Source organism: Trachurus trachurus (assembly GCF_905171665.1).
Source record: "Trachurus trachurus genome assembly, chromosome: 20".
Taxonomy (NCBI): domain Eukaryota; kingdom Metazoa; phylum Chordata; class Actinopteri; order Carangiformes; family Carangidae; genus Trachurus; species Trachurus trachurus.
Genome location: NC_139911.1, coordinates 3,938,516 through 3,958,258, shown reverse-complemented (window position 1 = coordinate 3,958,258; position 19,743 = coordinate 3,938,516). Strand labels below are relative to the sequence as shown.

Sequence of the window (19,743 nt, the reverse complement as noted above, 5' to 3'; positions counted from 1 at the left end):
ATCTGAGCTGTGTGTGTGTGTGTGTGTGTGAAATCTAATTGAGGTTTGTTCTGTAACCGCATGGTTTAATCATGGCATGAAGAAGAGTTTGTTCCTAAACCTTTTATTCATTCAGGACAGTTTCACATCCACACAGCAGGTGGATTAAGGGCATTAGCAGCGGTATTGATGAGGGCGTTATTCCTGCCAGTGTGGGAATCAAACTGGCGACTTTCCAGGCACAAACTTTGCTCCTCTAACCCTCAGTCACCACAGCCAGTTTGACACACATATTAGACATGATGATTTATTAAAACAGAGTCTACTTGGTCTTTGTTGGTGAGAAAAACAGATTAGAAAATCAGATTAGCTAAAAACTGTTAGCCAATCTATTGAACATATTGGAGCATTTAGCGGCTAAATAGCTAAGAGATAAAAGTAAAAATGAATAGAAAGAACACACATTAAAAATAAAAAATATGAATAAATTAATAATTAACTAGTAATACTGTAATTAACTAGCTAAGAGTGGAAAGTAGAGTGACAAATACCAATAGCCTCAATTAGCTAAGTTGGCTAACAGCGAGCTAACAGCTAGCGAGCACATGATTAGAGTAATACTAGTGGACAAATTAAATTGAGCTAAAGACAGAATTAATATTTTTAAATGGTAAGAGGAAGACACTATGTTGAAAAATAAACGAATTACTTATCTCAAATAAGTCAAATACGTTAGCTAACAGAGAGCTAATAATGAACATAGTGGATCATTTAGCTGCTAAATAACCTGGAGCTACAGTAGTTTTGCTTTCCTCAAATGAGACACATGTCAGGGTCTATTTATTATGTTATGACAATAAGATTTAGATTAAATAAATGGGGCTTTTGTCCCTAAAATTTGAGCCAGTGCAAGTAAATCTTTCATCTACTTGCACTTGTGCAGCCAGTAAATTTGCTGTTGTTTTTTTTTAAAATCTGTCACAGGTGTCAGACGAAGGTGTATGAGGATCATGAATCATGAAAAGGAAATGTGAATATTTGCTTTTTGCCCCTAAATCTTCGGCTTGTGCTCCTTAAATTTTAATTTAGGGGTCACTGTGCTCTTAGTAAAAAAAAAGTTAGTCTGGAGCCCTCTTGTTTTGGACGAGGTATTTGAGTGCTTTTTGTTGCTGGGAACTAGATAAAAAAAATAAAAAAAAATAACTGAAATGGGAGCAGCACAGCCGAGTTCATCTTGACTTTTCACTCCCTCGTATGTGTCAGACTTCAAAAACAATGGACATTACACTTGGGTTATTAAAACTGAATGGTGTCTTTGATGAGACCCTGCTGCTGGTCGACACCCACGTCTCTCCAACTCCTCTCCCCCGGTTCAGACTGAAAACCTGACATGTTCTTTCATCAGACTTTCCTGATAGTGTGTGTGTGTGTGTGTGTGTGTCTTTGTGTGTGTGTGTGTGTGTCTTTGTGTGTCTTTTTGTGTGTGTGTGTGTGTGTGTGTGTGTGTGTGTGTGTGTGTGTCCCCTCCTATCTGCGGGTCTATGATACAGGATCCAGTCTTTGCTTCTACTTTCTCTGCTGCCTCTGAGCCTCATTTCCAAACCTCTTCCCCCGATGACTCGGCCAGTCAGGTACGATGCTGCCTGCACCTGAGCTTCCTGCCTGCATCGCTTTGCCCCGCTCCCTACACACACACACCAAATCCATGCACAAATCACACATACACTGCAAAAACTCAAAATCTTACCAAGAATATTTGTCCTATTTCTAGTCAAAATGTCATATCTAGTCAAAACAAATCTAATTATACCTAAAATAAGACTCATCACATCAAAAAGTAGCTTCTTTTTAGACACTTTTTACTTCTTTCAAGCATATTTTCACTTGAAATAAGTAGAAAAATCTGATAGTGGAGCAAGTTTTTCTTTCTTATTACGAGCACAAAAAACTTGCTTTCACTGGCAGATTTTTCTACTTATTTCAAGTGAAAATGTGTTTGAAACAAGTGAAAATGATCATAATTTTTAGGTGATGAGTCTTATTTTGAGTGGAAAGAGATAAGTTTTGACTAGAAATTAGACATTTTGACAAGAAATAAGACAAATATCCTTGTAAAGATTTTGAGTTTTTGCAGTGTAGCTCACTATTGTAACTGGCAGATTTTATTATTTGATGTTAACTCTGCAAAACACCACCTACATGGAGCAAATTTCACAGTTTTATATCATCATCTTTCATTTTTGCTAATTTACAAAAGCACAATTATGCTCCTCCTGCTGCCCCGCCTCGTCCCACAGCTTCTTCACTTTGCCCCTGCAGCTTCTAGCTTGTGGATTTGCACAGCTGCTGTCTTGTTTTTTTTAAAATTATTATTTCTACTCCATCCTTACCTCTTGATCCTCTTCCTCTCTTACCCTCCTCTGGTTGTGAAGGCCACCAGATCTCCCAGACCCATGCAGGTGGATGAGAAACACCCCTGGAGACGGAAGGTGACTCGATCCTGTCCTGTCAACTATGCAAATGCTTCTGCTATTGCAAAAATACCCGATCCCACACCCCCCAACCCACCCCCCATTACCCCAAACTCCCCCTCCTGCTCCTGCTCCTTTAGGGTAGCAGCTTTTGCACAAACAAACACTGAGCAAATGAGTTGCAAAAAGGAAGAATTTATTCATGAGACGCTGAAATGCATTTAAAAGTTGACAGTCATGTGCATCCGACAGTGTCACTGTAGTGTAGGATGACTGTGCTTCATGTTCCTTCCTCTTGTGTCCTTGTTTGGCTTGGCTACGTTGTGTGTGTGTGAACTGTGGTCTGCTGAATGTGTGTGTGTGTGTGTGTGTGTGTATACGTTTACTCCATCGCCTACTCACATCGTGGATCCTGGATTAAATTGATCACAATATATCCTGATGGTGGATTTATTTCCCTGAACTTTTCCTCCAGTTTTCATCGTCTCCTCCTCTTCCTCTTTCTCCTCTTTCTCCTCCTTCTCTCTCTTTCTCTCTGTTCTCAGAGGATGGCGGAGGCGGAGATGGAGAGCCAGCGGATCGAAGCTCACATGTCCATCCAGGAGAGGAAGCAGCTGATCGTGGCCCAGGAGGAGGCCTGGAAGACCAAAGGCCACGGAGCCGCCAACGACTCCACCCAGTTCACGGTGGCCGCGCGCATGGTGAAGAAAGGTCAGAGGACAAACTCAACACACACACACACACACACACACACACACACACACACACACACACACACACACACACACACACACACATACTGTACACACACCAGCTGCAGGAGCTGCAGGCAGGAACTGGTTTAATGGGTTTATATATATTTACATAAATCTGGATTATTGCAAATTCCTTATAACAAGTCCCAGCCACAGTTTATCACTGTTTAGCTGCAAAACTCCTCGGCCGCTGCTGTTTGTCGTTAATCATTTCTGTGTATTTTAATGTAATTAATAGTTTAAATAGCTAGAATATGTAAGATTTCACTCTTAAAAGGAGCAATGACTTGACTTTGACTTCTCCTGAGCTCTGTGGAAGTTTTTTCAGCGTCTCAGCAGCTCTCTGTGGTTTTACAACTACAACTTCAGTGTTTTTTTAATTCAGTGTCAGTTTCTTTTTCTTGGCCTCAGCGGGCGGCGATTTCTCGCCAAGAAAAGCTCCCTGTGCACCAACCTGCTCCACACACACAAGTCACCAAGGGTTGTTTTAGAAACAGAACAGGACTCTTATGTTGCTGCAGCTAAACAACCATTTGCCACATTATAATTTATTTTTATAGCAACCTAGAATTGCTGTATTAAATATCAATTAATGTAGGTTTATGGGGGAAGTTAACAGGTGGTAAAGAGGCACCAGGCTTTGATTTTGGCTCCTCCAGGCTCCTGTAGTTTTATCTATTAGCAGATGTGACTCTATATAACATCACTGCAAAAACTCAAAATCTTACCAAGACTATTTGTCTTATTTCTAGTCAAAATTTAATTTCTAGTCAAAACAAATCTCATTCTACCTAAAATAAGACTCATCACATAAAAAGTAGCTTGTTTTTAGACACTTTTTACTTCTTTCAAGCATATTTTCACTTGAAATAAGTAGAAAAATCTGATAGTGGAGCAAGTTTTTCTTCCTTATTACGAGCACAAAAAACCTGCTTTCACTGGCAGATTTTTCTACTTATTTCAAGTGAAAATATGCTTGAAAGAAGTAAAAAGTCTCTAAAAACAAGCTACTTTTTAATGTGACGAGTCTTATTTTAAGTGGAAAGAGATTAGTTTTGACTAGAAATGAGACAAATATTCTTGGAAAGATTTGCTGTGAGGACCCACCACATTGTGACCATGTATCTGAATCTCTGCCCCTCCCCCTCAGGTCTGGCCTCGCCCACGGCGCTCCAGTCTCCGGTTCTGTCCAAACCGAAGAACAGCGGCAGCGTGGCGATCTCCAAACCGCAGGAAGGTCGGCTCTGTTGTTTCTCTCTCTCTTCTACAACACACAACACACGCTCTATTTTAAGTCTCTTTGACGCGTCGATCACCTGTTATCACGTAGAGCCGTTTAGTTCATTTAGAGTTTAGAGCCAATCTGATTTAGACTTAACGACATGACTTCGTTAGACCCTCAGCTGGATTCCTGGATTCCTTTTGTTGTATAATCTGAGTTGTTAAGTTGAGGTGTTAAATTCACAAGTTTTTTTGTATTTTATTTCTTTTAAATTGCCTCACGTGTAACTGATTCACTCTGCTTCTCTTTCAAAAGACGAGGAGGAGGAGGAGTCTGATATCGAAGGTGTTTCTCTACTTTTTCTCTGTGTTTTTTTTTATTTTTCACCATTTTCACCAAAACCACCGACATCATCGGCGCTAGTGAGATTTCTATTAGGCCACAAAGCCTGATAGAAGCTGAACCACAAAGCTGTGTAGACTCATGTAGATCAATGTGCATGAGTCTGAATATGCAGAAAGAGAAGTCGTACTGTACCAGTGCCTGTGATTGTGATCGTGTTCACATTAAACGTCATTGTGACTGTTACATCGTGCTGCTCAGTCATTGGTGGAATGCCAACATCGACATCAATGACTATAAACAGCCTGAGATTTATGTTAGAGTCAAACCTGATGTAAATGTATGACTCTAACAGCTGTGTGTGTGTTTGTGTGTGTGTGCAGAGATCAAGGCCGTACCAGATCTGAACCTGGAGTCGGACAGGAAGTTGGATAACCTGGAGTCGTTCCTGGGAAAGCTCAACAGTAAAGGTCGGTCCTTTTACAGTCAGGGGTCGACAATATAAATGGCCCGGACGTACTTTTCAAACCGTCAGGGCCACCAGAACGCTCCAAACACTGGCCCGGTGGGGCCAGTGAAAATAATGCCTTGAAAAAAATATAACAAGTAAATAAATAAATCTAATTTCACATTAAATCCCTGTGGTTTGAAATGATAACTGTCAAATCGTCTCGGTAATTAGTGCTAAGAGATCCCGACCCGATCAACGACAGAGACATCTACTTTCTGTGCGCAGCCAGCGCTGTGCCCTGGCACGTCAGCACCATCTGCAAGCAGCTGCAGCTGCAGCTCCAGCTCACTCACTGCTGCTGATAGAAGGTCGTCACAAGAACCGATAAAAACCTTTTTCTTAACCATGAAACTTCCCTCCTCCTCAGCGCGTCGGGTCGAGTCCTGTCGGGACCGAGGCGAACGTTACACACGGGCCAGAGCTCGTGCTGGGGCGCCAGCTGTTCGGTGTGCGCCACAGCGGTGGCACGTCACGTGACATTTAGACCATAATAACAACAACAAAAAAACGTGTGTAAACGCAAAACTGAGCTGAAAATGAAACAATGAGTCAGTTTTGCACCAATCTGTGGAAACAGCCTAAACGTGAATGAATGAGAACAACAGTTATATCACTGAACTACTTGGAGGATAAAAGTAATGACTACATAACTTCATGTTTGTGTTGAGGCATATTTACCATTTTAACTCTGTTTTTACTTCATTGTTAAACCACAGTGGAGGCTAAATATGTGAAACAGTTATTTATTTATTAAATAAAGTAGCCTGATGAATTTAAAAGCACTTTTTTTGACCTTCTTTAATGAAATTGAATGAAAAATATCTGATACAGGATATAAATCCTTTACATCAGACTCAAATAAATAACAACATACAAAAATTAAACACAAATATACCAACTCATACATAATCACTAAAATACATATAACAAAATAATCCCCCAAAATCTCAAGAAACTACAAGATCGTGGTATTGAATAAGTATCAAGAATGTTGGAAATTGACTAGTAATGGTATCAGAAAGTTCCAGCCTCGATGGCGAGACCGCAGGAATTGGCTGGGATATGTTGTTTTTCGTTAATATGGGGATCGATACCTATTGTCCTGGGCCAGTGGTTAGAATGGTGGGGCCAGTGATCTTCAAAAGCCACTGGGCCAGAGGGGCTTTGGCAAATTTCCCTTATTGTCTACCCCTGACAGTAAATCAGAGCTGTCACACTCATGTTCGATAACATGAAAGATGGCGACACAGTATTATTATCAGTGTGTAATTAAATATAGATTCACACAAGAGCATCTCATTCTTATCTGATGTTAAACTGAGACCAAAGTGGATACATCAATGAATCAATGAACTGAAGGACACTGGACTTAGAGAAGAGAGATTAGTCCGTCTATTAGTGCTGCATTTTTACTGTTTGTGTCTGTTCTGGTTGATTTCTGCTGATGACAGAGAGATTTACGTAAATAACACATGTGAACACATCACATCAAAGTTTGAATTAAAGCCGTGCACAGATTAAATGTCTTGCTCATGACTTGTCACAAACAATAAATTATTTCTCTCTCTTGAAACAGAAAAATAATTAGTTTATAAACCAGGCAGTGTGAAGTTGTGAAGTGAATAATCTAAAGAGTCACAACTTTGTCTCTTGTCCACACTTGTTCAGATGGCAGTGGCTATTTTTAAAACATTTAACGTTATAGGAAATGTTCCTCATTAATTAATTTGTGATGTCACAACAACACAGTGAAGCATACAGGACCTTTAAAGTGTTTATTTTCTTTTATATCAACACTTTTTTCAGTTTCTATTTATTCTAATACAGCATTTTATCTCATAACATTAGATAGATAGATAGATAGATAGATAGATAGATAGATAGATACTTTATTGTCTGCCCCAAAGGGTAGCAGAAATTTGTCTAGATGTATATAATGTGTTTTTTTTATTTTTATCTCTTTTATGTGTTATGTGTTATGTTATTGCGCTACTGGATACTTTAGTAAAGATCAATCAAGTATCTCTAAGTCTCTAAGTTTTTCTCTTATATGTCATAAACTCTGACGTGTCTCGTCTCCTCCCCCTCCTCCTCCCAGTGTACGGGCTGCCTGAGGCGACCATCACCGTGACGGAGAAGAAGGTGAAGGAGGTGATGACCCTCGAGGACGAAACCTTCTCCAAGTTCTACCGTCAGGTGGACGAGCTGCCGTCCGTCACCAACAGGCTGGAGATCGACGACGACTTCGACGCCATCTTCGGTCCCCAACTGCCAAAGTAAGATCTCACTGCCAGACCTCGTTTTTTTTTTTTAAAGGGATAGCAGCATTTTTTTAAAGTGGGGTTGTATGATCTACAAATAGCCCCTAAGTACTTTAATTGCAGTAGAAGACTCTCTACACTCCTCCCGTTAGCAACACCAGCCCATAATAGCCCTGCCCAGAGATTTACAACATACATTGTTGTGAATGGACCCAAAGAAACGGCCTATTTTTGTGGCCTAAAAGAGGTTTTACCTGAAAAAAAATACACAGTTCCATTGTTCCAAATAAAAACTGTGTTTTTCCTGCACTTTGAAGGGCTGGAAAAAATTATATTACAGCGAACAATGGAACTGTGTATTTTTTTTCACGTAAAACCTATTTTAGGCCACGAAAATAGGCCGTTTCTTTGGGTCCATTCACAACAATGTATGTTGTAAATCTCTGGGCAGCAGAGAGTCTTCTACTGCAATTAAAGTACTTAGGGGCTATTTGTAGATCGTACAACCCCACTTTAAAAAAATGCTACTATCCCTTTAACCTCCTCCATCTGTATCAGAGATGAGACGAGACTCCTCCCTGTTGACCCTGTGACCTCTGCTCTCCTGTCAGGTTGACCTCGGAGATGGTGCAGCACAAGCGAGCGGTGCGGCCGACGCGTAACGTCCAGGCGTCCAGGAACCCGCTGAAGATGCTGGCGGCCAGACAGGACATCAGACACGAGTACACGGAGCAGAGGCTGAACATCGGTCTGCTGGAGAGCAAGAGGATGAAGGCGGAGAAGAGTGAGTGAGACCAAGATGTTACACGCTGAGATTTGCACATTGTAATTTCTTTTAAGTGGATTAAGTGGAGTGCAAATTCTTCTCAATAATCAATAACCAGTCATATCCAGTCCAAAGGGAATGTGCAGTGACTGTGTCTCTGTGATCTTGTTTTCCTCTTCATGCTGTGAAAAGTGGCTCAACGTGGAAAATAACTGAGCTTTCATCGATGTCATGCAGCAGAAACACAGAAACATCTCTGCCTCCTCATGATGAGCTGTGGAACCATAAACAGCCTTTCCTTCCTTTTTTGATACAGTAGCACTTTTAAAAAACAAGGGTTTACAAAGTGCTTGGACGTAACAGTCACATATAAACATCTAAGAACACCAGAACCCAACAAAACTGACTGAGACCAGTAACATAAATGATGTAAACCAGTGGTTCCCCTAGAATTTTTAAAGTTTTTTGAGAAATGTTCCTTTTTTTTTTTTTCATTATTATTTTCTATTTCTTTTTTAAAGACATTTCTACCATGTTTTCTAGAATTAAAAAAAAAAAAACTTTATTAAGAAGTTAGAATTGTCTTACCACTTTTTTTCTAGAATTTTCTAAAAATATATTTTTTGGGCGAATTTTTACCACTTGTTCTAGAAATGTTTGGTCTAGAAATTGTAAATAAATTTAAAAAATCCAGAAATTTCTCTATAATATTTACCAAAATTCACGCCATTTGCCCTCATTTGAACGTACATTGACTAAAAGAGTAACATTCTTCGCTCAAATATTTGTGTGTTTCTGGAGTTTGCTTAAAAATGTTGTCCAATGGGGGTCCGTGGTCTAATTTGTGTCATTTAGGGGTCTTTGGTGTAAAAAAGTTTGAGAACCACTGATGTACAGTAAACAATCAAAGGAGTTAAAAGTAATTTAAAAAAGGAGGTTTAAGCACCAAAACAACATAAAGAAAGGAAGGAAGGAACAGATCAGAGCAGTTGAATTTAAGAGAAATAAAATAAGGAGATAAAGTAAATGAAAAATGAAAACAATAGAAACAGATAAAACATTTTGAAAATATGGGAATAAAATAAGGATTATATAAATAAATCAAAGAAATTGAAGATGTTTGGGAACTAAAACTAAGATGAATAGTCATAAATACAATACAATACTCAGACTCTAAACTCAGCATCACTGATCAGGTTATAAATATAAATAGACTCTTTGTGCTCCAGATGCTCCGGGTCTGTGTCTGACCCACATCTGGAGCTGGACTCAGCTTCCTGTTATTGTGCAGAACAGAACTGAGACTCTCAGAGTGCACGTGGTGAGAGTGATGTCAGGAAGAAGCTGCAGAGTCAAAGTCATGAAGTTTCCTCCTCCGGCTGCTCTGACAGAAATAACATCTGTCTGTCTCTGTCTCTGGGGGAATCTGTAGCTGTCGTCCAGTGGCCGACGACGAGTTGCTGTTTTGTTTTCTCTGACCCGTCGCTGCTTCTGTTCCTCTGCAGTGAATAAGAACTCGGGTTTCTCCGAGGTGGCGCTGGCCGGACTCGCCAGCAAGGAGAACTTCAGCAGCGTGAACCTGCGCAGCGTCAACATCTCCGAGCAGATGTCCAACAACAGCGCCGTGCCGTACAAGAAGCTCATGCTGCTGCAGGTCAAAGGTCAGTCCAACAGAGGCGTCTTCACCTGCACACGATTATATTAAAGCTCCATGTATTCAGAAACTGAGCTTTACTGTAAAAAAAACACCTGAACTGCAAAAACTCAAAATCTTTCCAAGAATATTTGTCTAGTGTCTTGTCAAAATGTCTCATTTCTAGTCAAAACTAATCTCTTTCCACTTTAAATAAGACTCATCACCTAAAAATTAACTTGTTTTTAGATCATTTTCACTTGTTTCAAATTAATTTTCACTTGAAATATGTAGAAAAAAAGAAAGCAGGGTTTTTGTGCTTGGAATAAGGAAGTCAGATTTTTCTACTTATTTCAAGTGAAATATGCTTGAAAGAAGTAAAAAGTGTCTAAAAACAAGCTACTTTTTATGTAATGAGTCTTATTTTAAGTATAATGAGATTTGTTTTTACTAGAAATGACATTTTGACTAGAAATAAGACAAATATTCTTGGTGAGATATTTGAGTTTTTGTAGTGGCAGGACTTCCTGTGACTTTGTGATGTCACAACAAAGCAGTGTAAGATATGGGGCCTTTTTCTCACCATATAACATAAATATATTGTTTGATTATTTAAATTATTATGTTTTTTCACTAAAATGTTTCTTTTTTTTTGCAAATGATTTGTCCACATTCAGTAAATTCATGATGCACCTGTCGGCCTCTGCACACAGATTGGCATCCACACATTAGACATTAAATTAAAGTCTATTTATTTAATGTTGATGCATCTGAACCCAGGACCTAATGAAGCTTTATTCTTAATTTAACCTGGTTTAAGAAAGAAAACATGGTAAAAGGAGGAAGAGCAGGAAGTTGAACAACAGTGAGAAATAACACTCAAATCCAAGAAACAGTTTCTCTTAAAATCCTCTGTTTAATCCCCCTCTCTCTCTGAACAACCATAAACTTAATGTTTCAGTTTATTTGAGCAGAAAAGTAAAAAAAAAAAACGTCTGTCCACCTTCTCCTCATCTGTTAAATTAAACTCCTTTGTGTTGTGGAGTCATGTGCGACGTCACGCCGAGGAGATAAATCTCTCACTCAGTCTCTCGAGTGGATGGAAAAACAACTGGTGAGTGTTTGACACGGAGCGGTGGAGGATGCCGTCCTCTCTCCTCCTCCTCTCCGTTCTGGAGGATATCTATAATAGGAGACGAGAGTCGGTCTATTTCGGTGTGGCGGCACCTCCTCCTCCTCCTCCTCCTCCTCCTCCTCCTCCTCCACGGGCCGGCTGGTGACAGCTGTGGCTCTAAATCACTCTCCCCGGGTCACCTCACGCTATCCTGGGCTGATCCGCTCCTCCAAACCCCACGGTGTGTAATCCACAGCAAATCCACCACACGGGGGGGAAACACTTTGTCAACAGGTCAAACTGGTCAGAGTCGGTCAGCGGCCCCCCCGAACGGCCCCCCGCGTGTCGTGTGTGGGAGATGCATGAACACACACATGTGCAGGGGTCAAAAGGTGACTGCAGCCATGACGACCGAGACACACTGACAGTGATAATCAGGGTCGGGTGGATCAAACTCAAACCAAACTTCATTATTTGTAAGAGCACTTTTCATCCAGGAAGCAGCTCAAAGCGCTTTACATGATAAAAATAAAAACAAAGAGGACACTTACACAAATAGAAATTAAAATACTGAGGAAACGCTATCTTACACTCGACAATTTGTACTTTGCAGTGGGGAATACAGAGTGGATAAAAACTAACAAAAAATAGTTGAAGAGAATAAAATAAAATAAAATATGTAAATAGGTGAAATAGACTAATAATTCAAAGGACTAAAAATGGAAGTACTGCACAAAATCAAAGTTTAGAGCTAATAAAACAATGAATAGTGCTATAAATCTTAAAGGGATAGTTCAACATTTTAGCAAATTGGCCCATTGCCATTGTTTTAGAGGTAAATCCATGCAAAACCGCTGATGCACGTTCCCGTCGGGGGCAGTTTTTTAGGCAAGCAGTCTCTGCATTTCCCTCTAAAACAACTCTGTCTGGTAACGTTGTGTTATTATCTCATAGCGTGGTGAATGTGCAGGTCACAACTTGTCCACCAGAGCGTTGTGGAGTTGTTGGATTGTGTATTTGATGAGTTTGATGAGGGAAACCAAGAAATCCCATAATGAGCCTCCGTAGCGTAGCTCTGAGCAGCTCACGGCTCTGCTCCGCCGTTCTTAAAATAGCTTGCACCGACAATTAAAGGTAACAAACCTACTGCTATGACTTTAGGGATTATGGCAATGGGCCAATTTGCCAAAATGTTGAACTATCCCTTTCAAATAATACAATCCCATTAAACACCAGACTAAAAAGGTAGGTCTTCATTTTGTTTTTAAAAATGTGTGTGTGTGTTTGTCCAGGCCGACGTCACGTCCAGACCCGGCTGGTGGAGCCCAGAGCGTCGTCTCTGAACAGCGGCGACTGCTTCCTGCTCATCGCGCCGCATCACTGCTTCGTCTGGACCGGAGAGTTCGCCAACGTCATCGAGAGGAACAAGGTCGGTTTGAGCTTAACACGGAGAGAAACGGAGGAGGAGGAGGAGGAGGAGGAGGAGGAGGAGGAGGAGGAGGAGGAGGAGGAGGAGGAGGAGGAGGAGGAGGATGTTGTTGAGCTTCACGTGCAGGATGTAAACACGGCAGAGAGAGGAAGTAAAGGGAAAGAAAGAGAGGACAGAGTGAAACGGTGTGTGTGTGTGTGTGTGTGTGTGTGTGTGTGTGTGTGTGTGTGTGTGTGTGTGTGTGTGTGTGTGTGTGTGTGTGTGTGTGTGTGTGTGTGTGTGTGTGTGTGTGTGTGTGTGTGTGTGTGTGTGTGTGTGTGTGTGTGTGTGTGTGTGTGTGTGTGTAGGAAACGAGGCTATTGTTCAAAGCCCAGACTCAGACCGCCTGCTGACCTGTGATTGACTGAGCAGAGCTTTGACCTCGATCTGACAAACACTGACAGCGTAGTTCAGTTCATTATGAAACTTTAAACAAACTCTTCTTTGTATCTTCAGGAGCATTGAACCAACGTTTTCCTCCTTTGATTTCATCTAAATTCACTTTTTTGCATAATATCGTTCCTCCTTCAGGCGTCAGAGTTGGCCAACTTCATCCAGAGCAAGAGAGACCTGGGCTGTCGGGCGAACTACGTCCAGGTGGTGGAGGAAGGCGTCGGCACCAACAGCCACGCCTCCAAGGAGTTCTGGAAGATTCTGGGAGGACAGGCGACTTATCAGTGTGAGTGTTTCCCTGCAGCTCAGAGTCGCCTATAAATGAGATGCTGCACATTTTAAACAAGGGGAATAAAGATATAACACATAATAAATACTGATTTTTATTATTATTATTATTATTATTATTATTATTATTATTATTATTATTATTATTATTATTATAACCTTTATTTAAACTCAGAAATATATTGAGGAGCAACCTAATTTGCAATATACTGTAGCCGAGACAAAAGACAAAGCATTTGAGGACAAGACATAACACAAAACGTTTGAAGCATACAAGCATATCCGAAATCCGAAATAACAAAAAGTAAAGTGACAAAGATAAATTGAAAACAGAGAAGGAGCAGTTGGAGGTAAAATAAGATGCAGTTGTGGATTTAAACTGTCCTACTGATAAAAGTGAGGTAAGTTTCAGATGGTTTTGCAGATTGTTCCAGGTTGCAGGTGCAACAGTAAGAAAAACTGGACTTTCCAAATTCAGTATTAACAGAGGGAACCTGCAGTGTGAGCCAGTCCTTTCACCGTGTATGATAGAGACTTGCATTAAAAGATACTAAAGAGTTAATATGGGATGGTAAGAGGCCAGTGAGAGCTTTAAAAATAAGTAAAATCCAGTGTCTATCACGCCTGTTAGATGGCGAGGGCCATTCAACTTTAAAATATGTACCATTACTAGTGGAGATCATTTATAATAAAAGATATGAAAAGTTACTGCACTGATGACCTTCGCCCTCTTCGTGTGCAGCTGCAGGAACTCCAGATGAAGACGAGCTGTACGAAGGCGCCATCGTGGAGACCAACTGTATTTACCGTCTGATGGACGATAAACTCGTCCCCGATGACGATTTTTGGGCCAAGATGCCTCGATGTTCCCTCCTCAACCCCAAAGAGGTGAGACGAGCTGAAGCTGCTCCCTGCAGTCCAGTCATTTATACAAATACACAAACACATCAAGATGTAAATGAAGCAGCACTTTAAAATGTTTAACTTTGGTTCCCCCCAGTGGTGGTCATTAGAAAAGACAGAAAACACACACTCACATGCCTCTCTCCTGCAGGTTTTGGTGTTCGACTTCGGCAGTGAGATGTACATTTGGCACGGGAAGGAGGTGACGCTGGCGCAGAGGAAGGTGGCGTTTCAACTCGCCAAGCACCTGTGGAACGGCACCTTCGACTACACAAACTGTGACATCAACCCGCTGGACCCCGGAGAGTGTAACCAGCTCATACCCAAGTATGGAAACACACACAATTTTATTCAAAAGGTGTCTTTGAAATAGTAAACAAAGACATAAAAGGTTCAAATGTTTAAAAATTCCTGGTAAATACAGAAGATCTTAATGTTGCAAAAATATTAGAAAGCAACAGCTGCAGCATTGTGTTTGTATCTAATGTTGAAATATGAGATGGTAGAGGTTTGTCAGTTTCATAAGGTTTGTAAAATCTTCAGTGCAATTTGTCATATTTGCAGAATCAGGATGTTAATATATCATATAATTAATTTTAAGTAAATCCAGAGCACTTAATTAATTGCACCTTTTATAATGATAAAAGAATAAAAAACTACATAGAAATACACTTGGATTGATGAATAAATGAGGAACTGAATCAGCAGGTGAAGAAGCTGCTGAATCAACAAATAGATTGTGGTTTAGTTTTGACTTGATGGTCTTAGTATTAGTGATTATTGTTATTGTATTAAGAGTTGTTGTATCGTCTCCTCCGGTAGGAAAGGTCAGGGTCGACCGGACTGGGCCGTGTTCGGTCGCCTGACTCAACACAATGAAACGACTCTGTTCAAAGAGAAGTTTCTGGACTGGAGCGACTCCAGGAAAACTCCCAGTCCCACCAGAACCACCAACGACCAGGTCGCTGACCAGAAGGTAAACAGTCGACCTGTTTTAATCGCGTTAAAGTTATAGTTCACCCAAAATTCAAATTTCACTCATTATCTCCTCCCCCTCATGTGGACTAAGGGCTGGGAGAAGTTTCAGAGTCCTCCGTGGCTTCTCTGAGTTACAGGGGGTCTCGGCGTAGCAGTGCATGTCCATATAACGGTTGCAAATGGATACCAACTGTCTTCGTAACAAAAAGACACACCAAAAAACATCCAAATACCTCCATGCTGCTCGTATGTAATGTCCCTCTTGTATTGAAGCCCCGACATGAGAAATTGTTCCGAAAAAAATTAAATAAGTCTATATTTTAAGCTTGTTTGTAGCAGAAGCTCCCAGTGTTGCTCTGCCAGAATTTTGCGGGATTTGCGGAGCCGTGAACTGGCTGTCTGTGCAAATTGTGCGAGATTTGCACAGACACAGGCAAAGCAGTGAACTGAGACACTGGGAGCTTCCGCTACAAACAAGCTTAAAATATAGACTTATTTAATTTTTTTTGGAACAATTTCTCATGTCGGGGCTTCAATACAAGACGGACATTACAGACGAGCACTATGGAGCTATTTGGATGTTTTTTGGTGTGTCTTTTTGGACGAAGAAAAGTGAGCTCCGTTCGATACCGTCATATGGACATGCAGTGCTGCATGGAGCCCCGCTGTAACTCAGAGAAGCCACGGAGGACTCTGAAACTTCTCTCAGCCCTTAGTCCACATGAGGGTGAGTAGATAATGAGTGAAATTTCAATTTTGAGTGAAGTTAAGTTAAAGATACTTTATTAATCCTTCGCAGGAAATTACAATGTTACCAGCAGCCGAAGACAACACAAGACCACAAACACACATCATGCACAAAAATACACAATAACACAATATTGCACAACCCGTTAGAAACTTGTGTCAATGAATAAGAGCAGCAAGGTCTAAAATAAGATTTTAAAAAGGAGGGAGAGACACTGTCACATGATTACATATATTAAGAGAAGCCAAAATGGCATGTGCACATGATTACTGTGAGTTAAAAAGCGAACTATCCCTTTAAGTCTTACTGCTGTCAGAGCGGATTTAACTCATCTTTCTGTCGCTGACTCAGGACCAGTCGTCGTCCTCCTCCGGCGCCGATCCGCCCCGGGCCTACGACGCCTCCCTGATGCTGCCGCTGCACCAGGCGGCGGTCTGCACCAAGCTGGACGGGCTGAACGTGGGGCGCGGCTACGGCCTGGTGGAGGCGGAGGACTGGCGCAGCTACGAGGTCAGCACGCTGGCCGCCGAGGTCTGGCACATCCTGGAGTTCGACTACAGCCGGCTGCCGCGCCAGAGCATCGGACAGTTCCACGAGGGAGACACCTACGTGGTGAAGTGGAAGTACATGGTCAGCGCCGCAGGTCGGTCTCACACAACGAAGTCACACTCTGCTTCTATCAAACATGGCTGCAACATGCATCATATAATTTGCATCATTTGTGTGTCAGTGGGGAAGAGACAGAACCCGGAGCAGCAGAGGACGGCCGGAGCGGGGAAGGAGAAGTGCTGCTACTTCTTCTGGCAGGGACGCAACTCCACCGTGAGCGAGAAGGGAACGTCGGCGCTGATGACGGTGGAGCTGGACGAAGAGCGAGGAGCTCAGGTGCTGCTTGTTTTTACACTGTGTGTATACACTGCAAAAACTCAAACTCTTACCAAGAACATTTGTCTTATTTCCAGTCGAAACAATCTCATTCTACTTAAAATAAGAATCATCACATAAAAAGTAGCCTAGTTTTAGACACTTTTTACTTCTTTCAAGCAGATTTTCACTTGAAATAAGTAGAAAAATCTGATAGTGGAGCAAGTTTTTCTTTCTTATTACAAGCACAAAAAACTTGCTTTCACTGGCAGATTTTTCTACTTATTTCAAGTGAAAATTAGTTTGAAACAAGTGAAAATGATCTAAAAACAAGTTAATTTTTAGGTGATGAGTCTTGTTTAAAGTGGAAAGAGATTAGTTTGACTAGAAATGAGACATTTTGACAAGAAATAAGACAAATATTCTTGGAAAGATTTTGGGTTTTTTCAGTGTGTGTTTGTGTGTGTTTTCTCTCTCTAACTCCTCTCCCTCCTCTTCCTCCTCCTCCTCCTCCTGCAGGTTCAGGTGCAGCAGGGCAAAGAGCCGCCATGTTTCCTACAGTGCTTCAGAGGAGGGATGGTCGTCCACTCAGGGAAGAGAGAGGAGGAGGAGGAAAACTCTCAGAGTAAGAAAAGATAACGACTCAAACTGTCAACACTAGGGATGTCACAGTTACTTGTTTTCACAATTAATCGCGGTATTAAACGCCACAATTAATTAATCGTAAAGATTCTTAAATACCGTCACTTTCCAAAAAAGATTATTTTGGAAACACAGAGGCAGATTTGCACAAAAGTTAAGGTAAATGTAAGAAATATTGGTCAATTTACCTAACGTAACATGGTAGAAATTTAAATGTTAGCATCTCATTTGTGATAAAAAACAAACAATTAAAATAAACTTAAACATTTGGTATAGATGACAATTAATGATTTGAATATTTAAAACACTTCCCCTGGAGGATTAATAATTGGTTACATATGAATAGTAGATACTTAAAATATTTAGTGTAAAAATTTGTAATGTAATTATATTTTGACTGTATTTGATTTTACCCATTCATATGTTGTGAAATTAATTAATGCGTAATAATCGTAATACCGTGATTATTTCTCTGACAATAATCGTACAAAGAAAATCTATAATTGTGACATCCCTAGTCAACACACAAGAACATTGCAAAAACTCAAAATCTTTCCAAGAATATTTGTCTTATTTCTTGTCAAAATGTCTCATGTCTAGTCAAACTAATCTCTTTCCACTTAAAATAAGACTCATCACCTAAATATTAACTTGTTTTTAGATCATTTTCACTTGTTTCAATCAAAATTTTCACTTGAAATAAGTAGAAAAATCTGCCAGTGAAAGCAAGTTTTTTGTGCTCGTCATAAGGAAGAAAAACTTGCTCCACTATCAGATTTTTCTGTCTAAAAACAAGCTACTTTTTAAATGTGATGAGTCTTATTTTAAGTAGAATGAGATTTGTTTTGACTAGAAATGACATTTTGACTAGAAATAAGACAAATATTCTTGGTAAGATATTTGAGTTTTTGCAGTGTAGAACCACCTGCTCACAGTCGTATCCCTTCGCCACTCAAAATAGTCCCGGGTTACGTCCCTGTTTATCCAGAATCATAGAAAATATGAAACGTTGTGTGGATTTTTGTCTTGATTTGTTTTGTAAAAGTTGTTTCCTGTTGTTTTCTCTGTCCAGACGACTGGCGTCTGTACTGTGTGCGTGGGGAGGTGGAGGTGGAGGGCCTCCTGCTGGAGGTGGCCTGTCACTGCAGCAGCCTGCGCTCCAGAGTCTCCATGGTGCTGCTGAGCGTCAGCCAGTCGCTCATCTACCTGTGGCACGGCTGCAAGACACAGACGCACACGCGGGACGTCGCACGCACCGCCGCCAACAAGATCAAAGAGCAGTGAGTGGAAACGACACTCTGATTTTAAACCAATGATGAAGATAACACTGCAAAAACTCAAAATCTTACCAAGAATATTTGTCTTATTTCTTGTCAAAATGTCTAATTTCTAGTCAAAACTAATTTAAAAAAGACTCATCACCTAAAAATTTACTTGTTTTTACATCATTTTCACTTGTTTCAAACAAATTTTCACTTGAAATAAGTAGAAAAATCTGCCAGTGAAAGCAAATTTTTTGTGCTTGTAATAAGGAAGAAAAACTTACTCCACTGTCAGATTTTTCTACTTATTCTAAGTGGAAATTCTGCTTGAAAAAAGTAAAAAGTGTCTAAAAACAAGCTACTTTTTAAATGTGATGAGTCTTATTTTAAGTATAATCAGATTTATTTTGACTAGAAATGACATTTTGACTAGAAATGAGACAAATATTCTTGGTAAGATTTTGAGTTTTTGCAGTGTAGATAGATAGATAGATAGATAGATAGATAGATAGATAGATAGATAGATAGATAGATAGATAGATAGATACTTTTATTGTCATTGGCATTTTCACAACAACGAAATTGAAAGTGGATCTCCTGCAGTGCAAAGTTCATAAAAACATTGCATCACATGGCATGAACCATCCACAGCCTTACTCAGCATTAAGTGCAATTAGTGCTTTAGGGTAAAAACTGTTCTTTAATCTGTTTGTAGTGGTTTTGATTGAACCTGTATCTCCTGCCAGAGGGGAGTAGCTCAAACAGACCAGTGACCAGGATGTGTTGTGTCTTTTGAGGATCTTTTTTTGCCTTTGTGAGACAGCGGGAGCTATAAAGTTCATTCAAAGTGGGGGAGAGTGCAGCCGACGAAGAAGAAACGATGATGTGAAACAACGTTGGTGACTCTGTGTGTGTGTGTGTGTGTGTGTGTGTGTGCAGCTGTCCTCTGGAGACCGGCCTCCACAGCAGCAGCAAGGTGACCATCAGGGAGTGTGACGAGGGAGCGGAGCCCACGGGATTCTGGGAAGCCCTGGGGAGGAGGGACAGGAAGGCGTACGACTGCATGCTGCAAGGTGAGCATGAAGATGGAGGAGTGAAACCTGAAGATGAAACCTGAGTGTGAGTGGTGCAGCAGCAGTTTTA

At 40.7% G+C, this 19,743-nt stretch overlaps 1 protein-coding gene across 1 annotated transcript in view; it reads left to right on the top strand.

Annotated features, from left to right (window-relative positions):
* svila (supervillin a) overlaps positions 1-19,743 on the top strand; it is a gene marked incomplete at its 5' end in the record, with an annotated part of 60,574 nt that overhangs the window by 36,650 nt on the left and 4,181 nt on the right. The window contains 18 exons of the mRNA XM_083995242.1: positions 1,530-1,610; positions 2,412-2,468; positions 2,996-3,161; positions 4,356-4,442; positions 5,153-5,239; positions 7,379-7,556; positions 8,153-8,325; positions 9,813-9,968; positions 12,347-12,483; positions 13,054-13,201; positions 13,946-14,091; positions 14,258-14,433; positions 14,929-15,082; positions 16,184-16,475; positions 16,563-16,717; positions 17,216-17,321; positions 18,411-18,618; positions 19,540-19,673. Of these exons, the coding sequence (XP_083851368.1) occupies positions 1,530-1,610; positions 2,412-2,468; positions 2,996-3,161; positions 4,356-4,442; positions 5,153-5,239; positions 7,379-7,556; positions 8,153-8,325; positions 9,813-9,968; positions 12,347-12,483; positions 13,054-13,201; positions 13,946-14,091; positions 14,258-14,433; positions 14,929-15,082; positions 16,184-16,475; positions 16,563-16,717; positions 17,216-17,321; positions 18,411-18,618; positions 19,540-19,673 (2,641 nt within the window). The remainder of the gene's footprint in view (positions 1-1,529; positions 1,611-2,411; positions 2,469-2,995; positions 3,162-4,355; positions 4,443-5,152; positions 5,240-7,378; positions 7,557-8,152; positions 8,326-9,812; positions 9,969-12,346; positions 12,484-13,053; positions 13,202-13,945; positions 14,092-14,257; positions 14,434-14,928; positions 15,083-16,183; positions 16,476-16,562; positions 16,718-17,215; positions 17,322-18,410; positions 18,619-19,539; positions 19,674-19,743) is intronic.